Source organism: Alosa pseudoharengus, unplaced genomic scaffold (assembly GCF_046254945.1).
Source record: "Alosa pseudoharengus isolate Yale_2024_CS ecotype anadromous, Long Island Sound unplaced genomic scaffold, YU_APseudo_1.1 YU_APseudo_1.1_scf_23, whole genome shotgun sequence".
Taxonomy (NCBI): Eukaryota; Metazoa; Chordata; class Actinopteri; order Clupeiformes; family Clupeidae; genus Alosa; species Alosa pseudoharengus.
This window is the reverse complement of record NW_027468685.1, coordinates 28,160,961-28,178,460: the sequence shown is the minus strand read 5'-3', so window position 1 is coordinate 28,178,460 and position 17,500 is coordinate 28,160,961. Positions and strand designations below refer to the sequence as shown.

At 44.4% G+C, this 17,500-nt stretch overlaps 1 protein-coding gene across 1 annotated transcript in view; it reads right to left on the bottom strand.

Moving 5' to 3' along the window:
* Positions 1-17,500, bottom strand: part of ptprua (protein tyrosine phosphatase receptor type Ua) — a 200,781-nt gene that overhangs the window by 101,431 nt on the left and 81,850 nt on the right. Inside the window, exon 3 of the mRNA XM_076301037.1 lies at positions 2,047-2,318. Within this exon, the coding sequence (XP_076157152.1) occupies positions 2,047-2,318 (272 nt within the window). The remainder of the gene's footprint in view (positions 1-2,046; positions 2,319-17,500) is intronic.

The following is a 17,500-nucleotide window of genomic DNA, read 5'->3' as shown; positions in this document are numbered from 1 at the left end:
TCCTCCCTCCTTTTCCTGGTGAGACTGCGGCGGTGGCTGAGGTGGTGGTGGCGTCTCGTCCACATTGATTCGTCCGCGGACCCTGTAATCTCATTAAGCTTCTCTTGATTGATCCAGAGCGGCTCCCTGCACGGGCCAAGGTTACCGAAACAGGCGCCCAGCTGGCCACAGGCGCAGTAGCCGGCCAGCGGGGGGTCAGCCGCCAAGTGGGCCGTGTGTGTGTGCGTGTGCGTGTGCGTGTGTGTGTGTGTGTGTGTGTGCGCGCGTGTGTGTGTGTGTGTGCGCGCGTGTGTGTGTGTGTGTGTGTGCATGTGTGTGTGTGTGTGTGTGTGTGTGTGTGTGTGTGTGTGTGTGTGTGTGTGCATGTGTGTGTGTGTGCGTGTGTGTGTGGTTGGAGGAGTGGAAGGGGGGTATAACAGCGGTCACTTGCAGTCGAGGTCAATTGATGGTGTGGGCAGCCCCCCCGGACAGATGGCTCCGCCCATCCCTTCGTTCGCTCTAGCTCCTCACTCCTCTGTTCACTCGTTCACTCACTCCCCCGCTCCTTTTCTCTCTTTTCTTTTTGGCCAGGGCAAATGAGCGACTGCACCCAGAGATAAATCACAGGCTCTAACGAGGTGACATGGGGGCCAGGCGGGCATCATTAAGAAAAACCCGCGCAGTGATGGCCTCCGACGCCTGCTACGCTAACTGGGAGTTGACACCAATTTGTTTAACAGGTGCCGCACGTGTACATGTGTGTGTGTGGTGTGTGTGTGTGTGTGTGTGTGTGTGTGTGTGTGTGTGTGTGTGTGTGTGTGTGTGTGTGTGTGTGAATAGGCGGTGAGATGCCTGGCATGCAAGAGTCGTTATTATTGGTCTCCTTGGTCCCCCAGAGAAAAGTGCCTATAAGTGTTTGCCGATAGAATTATTTTCAGGGGCAGGAGGACTTTGAAATGGCCATTTTGTGAAAATCCGATAACACAACTGGATAGAAGAATTGGTGTGATTTATAGCGGGTATTGAACATGATCCCTGGACGGCTAGCAGCTTGGTCTTAATTGCAGTAAACATCATGTTGTAGATATGAATCAGGCTGCAAGGATCTCATTTCTATTAAATCTCACTAGGCTCCTGAGTCCACTCCTTTATTATGGCATATATGAGAGCACAAACAAACCAAAGAGGGCTTCAGAGAGCTCCCATTATGTGTGTGTGTGTGTGTGTGTGTGTGTGTGTGTGTGTGTGTGTGTGTGTGTGTGTGTTCATGTTAGTTTGTGAGGAGCATTTGTCTTTGTGCTGCGCTACGTGTGAGTGTGATATTTGCATGATATTTGCATGAGTGTAAATGGTTGTGTATTGAAGCAAGTAGCCACATTATGCCTATACAAATACACACATATTCCCATACAAGTGGATTTGAATAACGGTTTATGCCTGTAATTTAACCTAGATGGTGAATTATTAGCATTTTTATCTACAATATTTACATGTCCATGTACGTGTGCAAGGCTTTCTGTGTATTTCCAATTTGTGTGTGTGTGCAAGTGTGCGTGCGTATGCACATGTGTGTGCGTGTGCATATGCCTGTGTGTGTGTGTGTGTATCTGTGTGCGCATGTGTATGTCTCTGTCTGTGTGTGTGTGTGTGTGTGTGTGTGTGTGTGTGTGTGTGTGTGAATATGTGCGTGTGTGTGTGTGTGTGTGTATGTGCTTGTGTGCGTGTGCGTATGCATGTGTGTCCATATGCATGTGTGTGTGTGTGTGTGTGTGTGTGTGTGTGTGTATGTGCATGCGTACAGTATGTGTATGTGTATGCGTATGTGTATGTGCTTGTGTGCATGTGTGTGTGTGTGTGTGTGTGTGTGTGTGTGTGTGTGTGTATGTGCATGTGTACAGTATGTGTATGTGTATGTGTATGTGCTTGTGTGCATGTGCGTATGCATGTGTGTGCGTATGCATGTGTGTTCATATGCATGTGTGTGTGTATGTGTGTGTGTGTGTATGCATGTGTGTCCATATGCATATGCATGTGTGTGTGCATATGCATGTGTGTGTGCGTGCTCACCTGATACTCGCTGGGCCAGAAAGTGCTGACGGCCAGTTCCACCTGGTGCCACTTGCGTCCGTGCGAGCCGGTCACGTTCCACACGGGATTGCCCAGGGGCCCGCCGTTGACGCGCACAAAGACACGCAGCGTTCCGGGGCTGTGGCCGTCGCGGCTGTACAGGAAATAGCTGAACTGCACGCAGTGTGTGTCGTTCTCGCTCAGGGAGCGCAGCAGCAGGTGGGCCCGGTGCCCCGCGGCATGCTGGGAAGAGTTCACCATCATGAAGGAGCCTGAGGTCAGAATAGAGAGAGAGAGAACTCCTTTAGTCACCAGGAAGAGACAGGCAAGGCAAGGCAAGATTATTTATATACTGTAGCACATTTCACACACAGAAGTACTTCAGTGTGCCTTACATACATGACAGGAAATCAGAGTGAACAATCCCAATTGAAGCCATAGATACAAATAGAGTTCATAGAAATAAGAGGTAGAAATAGAGAGTAGTATTGAGTGAACTGAAAAGAGAGATAGAGGGATAGAGAGAAGAGAGAGAGAGAGATAAAGTTCTCTGTGTTTTGCCAACACTGTATCTAGACATAGACAAGAATATTTGACTCTGAAAAAAACAACATTTATAAGAGAAGAGGAAGAGAGAGTGATGACAGAGCCATAGAGAGAGAGAGGGGGGAGAGAGAAAGAGAGAGAGAGAAAGGGAGAGAGAGAAACAGAACAGACGGGGGTCAGCAGGCTGCCGTGCTCAACAAGACGCTCACTGTCAAGACGCCCATCTGCCTGAGTGGACCCCCCTCTCTCTGGGGTAGCCACCCCTGCCAAACGGCTTCTGAACTTCGACCTCTGACCCTGCCAGGGAGAACCAAACCGCCCACTGGGAGAAATCAGGCTGACGGATGTGGCCCCACGCTTTGGTTGTGTGTGTTTGTTTGTGTGTGTCTCTGTGTCTGTGTGTGTGTGTGTGTGTGTGTGTGTGTGTGTGTGTGTTGTGTGTGTGTTGCTTCTGAAGTGGCCTTGGTGTTCTGAAGCAGTCTAAAGGAGAAACTGCAGGTATTAACATGATCTTTGTGTGTGTGTGTGTGTGTGTGTCTGTGATTGTGTGTGTGTGTGTGTGTGTGTGTGTGTGTGTGTGCATGTGTGTGTGCATGTGTGTGTGTGTGTGTGTGTGTGTGTTTATCTACAAAGGTAAAGGTATGGCAGCAACACAAACATTCTGACTTGACACTTGACACATATCTTGAGGGAATCTGTTTGAGTGTTTGTTTGTGTACGTGTCTGCCTCTGTGTGTGTGTGTGTGTGTGTGTGTGTGTGTGTGTGTGTGTGTGTGTGTGTGATCAGCGTCTTGCCCCCCATAACATGTCTCTCTCCCTGGACGTGTTTACGTGTCTGAGTGCCACTCTGAGAGCGCTGTGCTCCTTTCGGCTGTGAGCCTCTACAGTCTCAAGCACCAACCCAACACAACACAGGGATGAGAAGGGGTCTGCTAGAAAGAGTGAAGAGAGAAAATGGCGCACAATAAAAAAGAGAATGAAGCCCAAAAACAAAAACAAGCAAAAAAACATATAAACAAACAAGACACAACAAGAGCGTTGTGCTGTGATTTGCCAAAGGGATTCCAAAAACACCTGGAGGAATGCAAACCACCGGCAATGTTGGAAAAGACTAGATGAGGACTAGGGCCGTGTCCAGGACAGAGCTCAGCCGCATCCATACCAAATAACGTTGTAAGGCATAAGGATGCTGTCTATAAATATCAGACTTAGCCGTATATACCAAAGTTCATTCCAGAAACGTCACACAGTAATATATACAGTGTATATTACAAAAATATCTGACTTTGTTGAGTATATGCAGCTCATTGTAAAGTACAACCATATACAGTATATATCAGTATGCATCCCATTAAATACAACCATAACAGGGATTATTGAACAAACTTCATATATATATTACTATATATTATAATAGTGTATACTATAATATAATATATTATATACTATATATTATATACTATATAATATATGAAGTTTGTTCAATAATCCCTGTGCTGGGAGAGCTATGGTGCAAGAGCAGCATGCATACCACATTTGGGTCTACTGTATGTGCCCAGGGTACCCAGGTCCTATCCTGACCCATGGTCATTTCCCAATCCTACTTCCATCTCAATTAAAGGTAAAAGCCACTTTGGCCTATGGGTACTGTATGCATGCATAAATACATAACCCAGTCATTATAATACACTGTATACATGCATAAATACATAACCCAGTCATTAGAACACAGTAATTGCATACATAACTCAGTCATTAGAACACAGTGTATACATGCACATAACCCAGTCGTTAGAACACACTGTATACATGCATAACCCAGTCATTAGAACACACTGTATACATGCATATACATAACCCAGTCATTAGAACACACGGTATACATGCATAAATACATAACCCAGTCATTAGAACACAGTAATTACATACATAACTCAGTCATTAGAACACAGTGTATACATGCACATAACCCAGTCGTTAGAACACAGTGTATATTTGCACATAACCCAGTCATTAGAACACAGTGTATCTTTGCACATAACCCAGTCATTAGAACACAGTGTATCTTTGCACATAACCCAGTCATTAGAACACAGTGTATCTTTGCACATAACCCAGTCGTTAGAACACAGTGTATACATGCACATAACCCAGTCGTTAGAACACAGTGTATATTTGCACATAACCCAGCCATTAGGACACAGTGTATCTTTGCATATACATAACCCAGCCATTAGAACACAGTGCGGCAAATGCCTAAAGCCTCCTTAATGCGCCTGGTCTCGACTGAGTCAGCTATTGATCACGCTGCAGAGCCAATCCCCTCTGTGACTCCCAGATCTAAGAGGCCAATCACTTACGCGCCTCAGTCCAGATGGGGAAGCAATTGTTTCTAATACAGGGCGCACCTGAGAGAGGGAGCTGTGTAATTTTGTGGAGAGGGGTGGGGTGCATTGTGGGTAGTGTAGTCCACAGGGGGTGTGATCAGAGCAACTGTGCGTGTGCTTTTGCCCTGATAGGGGCTTGTCATTAATCACAGTGACATGGTTATTAGGCGGTAATGACAGCTGGGAGAGTAGTTAAAATCAAGTGGAGAGGGAGACACACGCACACACACAAAATGATTTACACACATATACACACACATGCTCCAAGCAACCAGCGCAATGACGCATACTTCATCATCTATGTCTCTCTCTCTCTCACACACACACATACACACAATAACACTTTTTGGGGAAGACATATGCAGATGAACAAACACACACACACACACACACACACACACACACACAGCGACACACACAGAGACAACCTGCCTGTAGCAACTACGTGATGTGTTGCTTCATTATCTCTACTACTTCTACTGTCCTCTCTCACACACACATACACACTGAACACTACACCCATGAAGATAAACCAAACACACGCACACACGCACGCACGCACACACACACGGTAAAATAAATTATGGTGACCTTCCAAGCAGCACCTCCCTCTGCATTGGCAGGTACAGTTATTAACACAATGCCTTAGGGAACCCAACTCAAACGCTTCTGTCAGCACTATGTGTCACATATACCCACATTCACAGACACACACACACAGACACGCAAACTAGCTCCCAACACCCCCCCCCCCACACACACACACACACACACACAAACACTGACAAGCCGCACAGAGTCACTCCTAGCTGCCATACAGAATTGCAGCCAGTGGACATCACATATACACAAGCACACACACACACACACACCAAGTCATAAGAGCATAAGTAAGTCCTGCGCTGAGACATCAAGCTAAGTTTCCAAGAGGATACTGTACCGTCATTCTCATATCAGTGACGGCCATGACTAACCATGTGTACGTAAACAAAACACACACACACACACACACACACACACACACACACACACACACACACACACACGTCACACCCACATACTCACACACACACACATTTACACACACACACACACACACAAACACACACATACACACAAACACACACACAAACAAAACAATACCCAGAGGAGTAGGTGATGTGTGAAGAGCTTTTTAATTGAGGTTGTGCAGCTAGGAAATAATCAAACCGATAGAAATAGCTAAATTTAGAGGAGATGTTGTTTCCTCTCTCCTCCATTTCCCTGGTGGCATCGAGTAAACAAGACCCTCTGTGGGGTTTGAATTTGTGAACGGGTGCTTAGAGGAATCATTTTATTTTCCACAGAAACCAACACACAGAGATATGGATTAAATCTCTGACTGGTGTCTGTCTGTTTCTCTCTCACACACACACACACACACACACACACACACACACACACACACACACACACACACACATGTATTATTATGTAGCCATGTGGAACGAGGCCGATATTACAAAGTGCACTGGCATGATTTCCAACTTTTTTTTTTCTTTCTTCAAAATGTGGTTTTGTCAATCATTCAAATATGTCACACAGCCCGCGGTAAGTCCGGCTTAAAATAGCCCTAATGCTAGCTCATATCCCCCTAGTCACGTCACATTTGTATGGAGCACACATCCACCACAACAAACCCTGGAGCTCAACTAAGCGCTCTCTCTCTCTCTCTTCTCTCTCTCTCTCTCTCTCTCTCTCTCTCTCTCTCTCTCTCTCTCTCTCTCTCTCTCTCTCTCTCTCTCTCTCTCTCTCTCCCTCTCTCTGCCTGCCAGGCTTAGTCACTGGGAGACCAATATCAGCAGATGTGAACCAAGGTCCTAATTGGTGATGGCACCCATTTTCCATTTCTGACAGCCTCTCCACTGCTGGCGAAAGGGAGTGTAAAATAGGACTGTGCCGTATCTTTGACACACACTTGAATGTTTTGCTCTCCCACTCTGGTGGAACTTCTCCCTGGACGCCCACCCAGGAAGTTGACATGGGGATCACATATGAGGCTCCATATCTGGGTCATATCATTGTGTGAGTATCTCAGTCAGTACACTTCTTGGATTGTCCATTCGCCACACACACACACACACACACACACACACACACAGACACACACACACCAGTGGAAGAGAGAGGCTCCCTGAGGCGGGGGTAAGCTATTGGGGGATTGGGGCCAAATTCAGTTTTTGCCTCACAAGGTGGCAAGAGAAGTGGGCCCCCGGGGGGTAGTAACTTGATATACACCGAGGCGACCGTGACAAGTCCTCTCCTGCCAAACAACCGTGGTGTGTGTGTGTGTGTGAGAGTGAGTGTGTGTACGTGTGTGTATATCTGGCACACTGGGCTACCAATATCGTTTAACACACTTCTGGTTAAAGACCACAGAGACACAGATGGTGAGGCGATATCCTTGCAGATTGCCCATCAAGATCTTCATGCCTTATGGGAGGCTGTTTGTATCTAGTCTGACCAAGATGATTCACGTCCACAGGAGACACCATCTAGTGGTGGCACCAGGTCAATACACATGTGTGCTTGTGGCAAGAATGCAGATGACCTCCATATCGGTTTCATAAATCCAATTTTTGAAACATTTCAGACCATCATTCTTCCACCTCATAGCACCTATGGGAGGGTAAGGTAATGGGTGGGGTGTGTGTTTCTCCGAGTCTCAAGACTCTTGGGGAAACACGTTTAATGAATGCAATCAAACTGATTTATGCTTTAATTAAGGCAAGGCTAATGATAATAATAACTCCGTGATGTGGACGTTAACTGGATCTGAATGCCAATCTTTGTTAGCCCCTCTGGCATATAAAAAAAGAAGAGACAAAGAAAGTAAAGGCCGAGAGAGAGAGAGAATGAGAGAGAGAGAAAGGAAAAGAGTGTGAGACAGAGAGAGAGAGGAAGAGAGAGAGAGGGTGGAAAAGAAGGTAAAAAGGAGACAGGAAACTCTGCTAAAAATACACGGTGCGGAAAAATTCTCCATAAATCCATAAAAGCAGATAAGGCCACATCTATTTCCCCTGTGACCCTGCCAAGGACGAGGGAACAAACATTAGGAGATTAGGAGGGATGTGGCGTATGTGTGTGTGTGTGTGTGTGTGTGTGTGTGTGTGTGTGTGTGTGTGTGTGTGTGTGTGTGTGTGTGTGTGTGTGTGAGTGAGTGTATGCGTGTGTGTGTGTGTGTGTGTGTGTACAGCGGCGGTGGCAGCGGCGTGCTGAATTCATATCGGAGCACGGAGCACAGACCCCTGTGACACAGGTCTGCCCAGATTTATCCACTTTACACACAGCACACACACACAAGAGAGAGAGAGAGAGAGAGAGAGAGGGGTATAGGGGAAAGAAGGAGATGGGGGAGTGAAAGACAGGGAGAGACAGAAGGAGGAAAGGTGGGAGCGAGAGATATGGGGAGTGAAAGAGAGATAGAGAGAGAGAGAGAGATGGGGGTGTGAGAGAGATGGTGAATCAGTGTGTGTGTGAGAGAGAGAGAAATGTGTGTGAGAGAGTTAGAGAGAGAGGACACCCAGTAAGATAGATGGGTACAAAAACAGACACAGAAAGAGCAAATGGGAAAACCCAGAACGGCCAGAGAACGAACGACTGAGACAGAGAGGAAGATGGGTGGAGGGAGAGAAAGACAGAGATGGAGAGAAGTGAAAAGATAAAGATGAAACAAATAGTACAGAGTACAGAGAGAGTAGGGAGGGAAAGGCAAGAGAGAAACAGAGAGAGGCAAAGAGGTAGAGGTAGAGAGAGAGAAAAGGAGGGACAGGGACAGAAACAGACAAAGAGAGATAGAGAGAGAGAGAGAGGGAGAGAGGGAGGAAGAGAGGGAGAGAGGGAGGAAGAGAGAGAGGGAGAGAGGAAGAGAGGGAGGAAGAGAAGAAGAGAGGGAGAAACATGGGGATGAGAGAGAGAAACAGAGATAGATAAAGGAGGGAATGGGCTGAAAAAGAAAGAGATTCAGAAGAACAAGCACAGACACAGAGTAACCGACACACATGTGCATCATGTGCCGTGTATGCAGAGAGAGAAACATAGGGAACGAGAGACATACAGTAAGGCAGAGAGAGGTGGAGAGAGAGGGGGAGGGAAGAAAAGGAGGAGTGGTATGTGAAGGAGGGCAGTGTGATACGGTGGAGGCAGAGGAAGCCTTTATCTTCATATTCTCTTGTTATTCTCCTTTAAGCTTTTCCACCTCTACAATCATCAATAATACTATTCTCCCTCTGGTAAGCAAGGGAGGGCACAGAGACACGAGAGAGAGAGAGAGAGAGAATGATGGAGGGAGACAGAATAAAGGAGGGAGAGAGAGAATAAAGGAGGGGAGAAAGAGAGAGAGAAGGAAGGAGAGAACGAGGGAGAGAGAGAGGAGGGAGGGAGGGAGGGAGGGAGAGGGATCAGACACAGGGAAAAAAGATAAAGACAGAGACACATGCGTCATCTGAATCAATGTCTCAAATCGATGCGTTCAGTCTCCTCTAAATGACAGTTAGCATGCGGGCTATCTGCTTAATAAATATGCCCGCACATACTCACAGCTGACTGGCCTGAGGCATTGTGTGTAGAGGGCCACACACACTTCCTCTTCAATGTCTTTCTTCTGAAGGCAGGAAGTATTTCCCCTAAAATCCTGCCTTCGCACTCACATCACTTCCACTCATGTATTCATATACTGTTGATGTGTTCCCATACACCACTAGATTCACACCAGATGACATCTTAAGGGCAGTAGCGGTCGACTGGTAGGGAAAATGTGAGAACTCATTTGTCATCCTTCTCTCTCCCTCTCTCTCTCTCACACACTCTCCATGCCTTTTCTATACATCTCTCCACCTCTTTCAGTTCTGTGATATCGAATGATCTCTGCCTCTCTCTCTCTCGCTCTCTCTTTTTCCTTTCTCCTTGAGAGTTCTGTGCTATTCAGCAGTTTGATGCATTCCTGCTGGTCTGTGTTGGTATTTATACAAGCGGTGATGCAGATTTTGCCATTTACAGAGCAGCGCCACAGTGCTAACGCTACCCTAACACCACACAGGAAAGAGACACTCTGTAATGCTACAGTGCTAACGCTACCCTAACACCACACAGGAAAGAGACACTCTGTAATGCCAAAGTGCTAACGCTACCCTAACACCACACAGGAAAGAGACACTCTGTAATGCCACAGTGCTAACGCTACCCTAACACCACACAGGAAAGAGACACTCTGTAATGCCACAGTGCTAACGCTACCCTAACACCACACAGGAAAGAGACACTCTGTAATGCCAAAGTGCTAACGCTACCCTAACAACACACAGGAAAGAGACACTCTGTAATGCCACAGTGCTAACGCTACCCTAACACCACACAGGAAAGACACACTCTGTAATGCCACAGTGCTAACGCTACCCTAACAACACACAGGAAAGAGACACTCTGTAATGCCACAGTGCTAACGCTACCCTAACACCACACAGGAAAGAGACACTCTGTAATGCCAAAGTGCTAACGCTACCCTAACAACACACAGGAAAGAGACACTCTGTAATGCCACAGTGCTAACGTTACCCTAACAACACACAGGAAAGAGACAATCTGTAATGCCAGCTGGTCCATACACCACAACACACCACACCACAACACAGCACCATCCCATCTCCAGTTTTCCACTTTCCACAGACAGTGAGAGGGCAAACGCTCCATCAGTGAGTCGGATGATCCTTGGGGATTCTCACAGGGATTCTGTGTGTGTGTGTGTGTGTGTGTGTGGTGTGATGTGGTGTGTGTGTGTCGTGTGTGTGTGTGTGTGTGTGTGTGTGTGTGTGTGTGTCGTGTGTGTGTGTGTGTGGGGGGGGGGGGGGGGGGGGGGCGCTGAGGAGTTGATGATGTCTTTATGACCATAGAGTGTAGTGGCTTCTTAAAGACTCTTTAGACATGATGGTGAAATTGCACCGTCTTGAGTAGGTCCATTTCAGGGGTGGGGGAGAGAAAGGGAGAGATGGAGAGAGAGACACAGAGAAAATGGAGAGAGAGAGAGAGAGAGAGAGAGAATTCTGAGCTTCTGTGATCTCAAATGCTAAGACGAAAAGCCTTACCATCTTTCAGAGTCCTCTGAAGAAATGTGTTGTTCAAATACACACACATATTCCTACAGTCACACACACACACATACACACACACACACACACACACACACACACACACACATACACAAACACACACATACACACACACATACACACAGAGGTGAGTCTGCAAAAGCCTATACAGACACATGCTGAGATGAATAGGTGGGTGAGGGGTTTTAGGGCACCAGAGATCAATAGTGCCTTACTTAGCAAATACTGCCAAGTCTCTCAACAAACAATGCTCATGGCAATACGTCTCATACTTCTCTAGCCAAAAAAAAACAAAAAAAAAAACATAAATATCCTTTAGGCAGAATATCACTAAAATGCTGATTGAATATAAACTTTTTTTTAGGGCTTGTAGGCAAAGACCCAAATGCAGACCAGAAAATTTGCGTAGTTCAGTTTTATTTTTACAAGCAGCTAACAAACGAGGCAAAGCACAAGAGATACAATCCAAAGGGACGAGGTCAAACGCAAAAGTTCCAGAAAGGGCCAAACACAAAAGATCCAGGCTGAGTATCCAAAACAGGCAACATACAAAATCCAAGCAGAAACAGGCAGAATATCCACAGAAAACCAGCAGTTCAAACTTAACAGGCACAAAGTTCTCCAAACCAATCAGATACAATCTGACAAAGAACGGAAAATAAACCGAACTTAAATACTAGGAGGTCAGATCATTGGGCGAGAATAAATCAATACAGATAATAATGGTGCATTCATGCCATCTGGGAATATCAGGGACCACCCCCCGTGATTACGCTGTTTTTCTCACTGTGAGTGTTCATGTGCTTTGCCGTCGGAATGTGTGGAAAACATGGATGCCACAACAAAGGTTAAAGCATACGCTCACTAATCTGAAATAAACAAGTGTATTTGCTTAAAGACATGGTGTAAGACGATTGTGAAAGAAGGATATGCAACTTTCAAGTGACAAAAACGGCAAATTCCTAAGTTCACATTAAAACTGTTGGACAAAGTCCACAATGGCTACAAATGAACTACAAAATGATGACAAAAGTGACGACGAGCCCCTAACTGGGCAACTCACTTAGCAAAATCTTTCCCCAGTTTCCCACCTCTTATTCCCATATGAAGTGACGTGAATGATGATGTTATCCCTGGAAAAAATGTTTTTTCCCATGCGCATGAACGCACCGCAAGCAGACTGATGAACGGGAAAAAACAGGGAGTGGCACAAGAGTTGAAGGCGGGATTTAGGCCACAACAAAGGCACATGGCATCAAAACCATAGATATTAGAAAGCTAGATACCCCATTGTCCGTCGAGTTCTGATGGATTTCCCCCTGGGGTTCAAGGGACCTGAACATGTTGCAAGGCTTTACCAATACAGCCACAGAGAGAGCAGGAGCTGACAGGCTATTGGCCAGAGGAGGAAGATAAGTGGAACACTACTTCAGGTTTTACTCTAGATGTTTCCTGAACTATATATCAATAATTCAGACACAGTCAAGCACATGAGATCTCTGACCGCGATAAATTCTGTGGATGCCAGTGGTGGAAGGGTTGGGGGGTTGTAAGTTAACTTTCCGAGCCAAATCAAAATAAAAGGAAGGCTCCTGTTTAAGCAGTCTTTATGCTAAATAAAATATATGTTTTGGGCATTAACTCTGTTGGGCCTCACTTCTCAAACGCCTTTTCTTCTCTACTTCCTCTCTGTCAGTGTTTTTCTCTCCATCTGGTGTTTATTTGTTATCACTTTATTGTGTGATGTGCACAGAGCAGTCCTTCACCTGGAGCTTCTCTCTTTCTCTCTTTATCCTCTCTTTATCTCTCCATCTCTCCACTCGTTTGCCCTTCGTCTCTGAGGACTAGCGGGAGATACAGGGAAAGGAAACAAATATGTGAATATGTGTTTCTTTTTAAGGGCTGTGCTCTCTCTCTTTCCCTCTCTCTCTCTCTCTGTTGATATCTTAATGTATCTTGATGTTTTTGAGAAAAAATGGTGCTACAACAGCGTGATGTGTGTTGTCGATAATGACAAGCTACAGATTGCACATTACAGTTTTTTTCAACTGCTTACACACTAAATCTTTGCTTGTCACACAATTTTCTAAACATGTCCTCTAAACATCATAACCTGACACCAAATCTGCAAAACCATACACTAATTCTCAGTGTTTGACTCAGTTTTCAATTGACTAATTGACAATTGACACATTTTGCAAAACACAACACACAATGTTCTACCTAACACACAAAAATCTAACAGGAAGTAACTTGATTTCGTTCTCCAAATACGACCCATCAAAATGCCACACTAAATCACCAGTGCTTCACTCTTTCTCTTCACATGTGCAAACACTCTTTACTTTACTGAACACCATCCAATCATTGCCTTAGTATAGGTCTATGAATAGATATACTCTCTATATAGGTATAGACCCTTTCAATCTGCTCCTAAAGGATTTCCGGTTGAAATATTCAGAACCAATGCAGATACTTTAAAAATAGAGTACAGAAAAATACAGTAATTGGACTTTAGCTTACAGTAATGTTCTAAAAAAAGTTGACTTTATGTAAAATTTGTCTTTTTACTCTATTTTTGTCCCCATGTTACAGTACCATTAGCTCAATACATTTTTCTGTGCCTCCAGAAATGCCTTAGGAACGCTTACTGTAGAATTGTTAGTTTCTGCAGTTGAAAGGGTCTATAGGCCTATGAATACATACTGTACACGACCCCACCCCCACACACACACACACACACACACACTTGTCTTTAGAAGAAGAAAAAAATCAGTGTTTTCAAAACTCCATGTACATCTGGTGGTCACTGTATTCTTCTTTGCTTTTTTTCTTGTTTGCTGTAAAATACTGTACACAACACAATCACAACAGCAAATTATTTGGGAAAAATCACTATTTTTGGTTTCAATATTGCTTTGCATTTTTACTGTGTATTTCAACTTCTCTTTCTTGATACCGTAACTTTCACTCTTGTATGGAAATACATATTGAAAGCCTAAGACAGAAGAGCTTTATGTTTTAAGCAACAGTGTGATGTACATGATGTATCCAAAATGTCATATTATGACAAAAGTGTTTGTAATGTGAGGCGAATGTTTGCTTTAAACATGTGTTTTTGACATTTTGAATGTTGTGTGTCATTTTGCTGGAGATTTGAGGCATTTTGCATTTTGTGTGAGCAGTTGTGGGTTTTGTGTGTGGAGTTTTGAAAAATAGACACAGAGTTTTGAAAACGTGTGTAAACAATTGTAAAAAACTGTAATTAGTAACTTTCCTAACTTTTACTTTTTGAGTACAGTGTCAAGTTGATCTTGATGTATTTTTAAGATTGTAATAAAGAGATTTTGAAAATTCAAAATTCTCTCTCTCTCTTTCTCTCAGACTTGGAAGAACACAATCTTGAGGGTAGCCTCAGTAGATCCTGTAGATGTAGTAAGGTAAGGTAAGGTGCTCCATGCCACTCATTCACACAGAGCACCTTACCTTACTATGCACAGAGAATCGCAGGCTCAGTCCCTGCCTCAGTCATTGCAAGCGCCTCTGATTGATTAATCATCACCACTATGTGGATACTGTTTTTAGAATTGATTTAGATTAAGTGTTAGTTAGTATTATTTGTATTTTAGTATATTTAGCATATTCTTTATCTTCTACTGTCCTTTATGCTGCTGAGACCTTGAATTTCCCCTGGGGATCAATAAAGTATCTATCTATCTATCTATTTATCTATCTATCTATCTATCTATCTATCTATCTATCTATCTATCTATCTAGATGTTTTGGGAAGGGGGTGGAGAGGGGGTGAAATGGAAACTGTGTAGATTGAATATGCATGTTATAAATTGGTCATGATGTGACACTTTCAAGTGTCTAGAGAGAGAGACAAACGGAGAGAGAGAGAGAGAGAGAGAGAAAGTGTGTGTGTGTGTGTGTGTGTGTGTGTGTGTATGTGTGTTTGTGTGTGTGTGTGTGTGTGTGTGTGTGTGTGTGTGTGTGTGTGTGTGTGTGTGTGTGTGTGTGTGTGTGTGTGTGTGTGTGTGTTGGAAGGGGGGTGTTGCAGTGTAATGTTGGAGAATAAGGGCTATGACACTTAGTGGGTAGATGAAGGGCAAATGCCACTTGAAGTGAGGAGCCACTGGAGGGCTTTGATTAGAACATGGTGGTATAGGTCTGGCTGATTAGTATTTTGACATTCTATGAGTTTTATTGGTGTAATCATGTAAGAAACTGAGACTAATATAGGAGACTTCAATCACTCACCCTCTGCATCTTTCTCTCTCTCTCCTTTTCCCTCTCACTAGCTCTCCCTCTCTGTCCACATCCTCCAGTCCTTCCCTTCCTCTTTGCCTCCCTGTTAGCATTTCTCCAGTTGACTGTCTCATTCTATCCCTCTCTTTCTATATGCCTCCTCACTTTCTCTCTCTCTCTCTAAACCCCTTTTCCTTTCCTCTCCAAATTCACCCCATTCATCTCCACTCTTTCATTCTCTACTCCCTCATTATCCTCCTCCTCCTCTTCCTACATGGCATTATTGAAGGAGACTACATTTTTTTTATATTCTTTGTATGCTTTCTATACATTCAATACTGTGCATCAATTTTGCTTTGTCTGTCATTTGCTCTCTCCATGTCATGATTTTCTAATAAAGGTCATGCGACCCCCTTTGTCACGAGTTAAGGGTATTCTGCCTTAGGCAGTAATATTAGGAATATCCCGGCAGGAACTAGACTATGGCAAGAGAATGCTGAAGGATGTATATGTATTGTATTGACCAATTATCTACTTACTTGGAGTAGCCCCATGACTTGCGTATGGTGCATGGATCACATGCTATGTCCAAGAAGTGTATGTATTGTTGTATTTCTGCATGTATGAGGATTTTTGGAAAAGACCATTGTACTCATGTGATTTGTATTACCAATGTAATTAACATGTATAAGATGGGGCTTCGCCCTAGAGAACTTTGGGTAGTGTTACTGGAACATGCTGTTGCTAGTGACCTGCTTCCGGTATCGTGAATAAACCTGCAGTGGTTCCTCACACCTGAGTGTTGACTGGATATTTTTGACCTCATTATCCCCCCATCAGTCCGGTAGGAGGTTTTCAGGAGGAGCCATTCACCGGCAGACACCGGCAACATCAGGCAGCAGTCTCTGCTTAACACAGACACATCTCCTCCTCTCCTCTCCTCTACTCTCTTCTGTCTTCTAGTGGCTGATTATCTCTCTGTTATTCTTCCTTTCATTACTTCTCTTCCTCGCTCACTCACTTTTTCTCTCTCTTCCTCTCTCCCACCTTTAGTCGTTTTTTCTTTTTATCTCAAGCTCTCTCTTACTCTATTAGAGCCAGGCAGCAGTTTCTGCTCAACAGAACAGACATTTCTCCTCCTCTCATCCCTCGCTCTTCTCTTTTCTTCGTATATCTGATGATCTCTCTATTTCCTTTCTCAGTCTCTTGCCATTCGCACATTCGCTGCTTAATCTTCCTTTCTCTCATTATGTCCTGTCCCACACACCCTTTTCCTCTCCTTCTGTTCCCACAATTTGTCTCTCTCTCTCTCTCTCTCTCTCTCTCTCTCTCTCTCTCTCTCTCTCTCTCTCTCTCTCTCTCTCTCTCTCTCTCTCTCTCTCTCTCTCTCTCTCTCTCTCTCTCTCTCTCTCTCTCTCCTTCTCATCCCTGCTCTGTGTTTTACTGTAGGGAAGGTGTGGTGTTATTCGGGAGATTGGTGCTCTGTTGCCTGAAGCCCTGTTTGTGTTTTGTTTCATCTTCTTGTTCTATTCGGTCTTATTTTACACTTTATTACGGGAGATTACTGTTTATAGAAAAAACATCTCATTTTTTAGTCTAGCTCTGAAAACCTCTCCCATCTCTTGCTCCACTGGGAGTCTGTTTTTCTATTCATGTTTTTGGAATAGAAATGTAAAGATGCAGTGTTGCTTGCAAAGTATAAAGAACAATAAAACAGGACATTAACTTATGGAAAAAGAAAAAAAAACAATAACATTAAAAGTTATGTGTACACAAACTCACACTTTCGTACTGCACACACACACGCACACGCACTTCATACAGATGTTTATCTCTCTCTCTCTCTCTCTCTTTCTGATGCTCCCTTTCTCTCTCTCTCTCTCTCTCTCTCTCTCTCTCTGATGCTCCCTTTCTCTCTCTCTCTCTCTCTCTCTCTCTCTGATGCTCCCTTTCTGTCTCTCTCTCTGTCTCTCTCTCTCTCTCTCCTTCTCCCCTTGCATCTTTCCCTCTGGAGACTGTGTCTGATCTGCCCACAATCCAGAAGAAGGCAAGAAGAAAAGGAGACAGAAATGACAGAGAGAAAGAGGAAGAGAGAGCGAGACCAAAAAGGGAGAAAAAACAGGACAG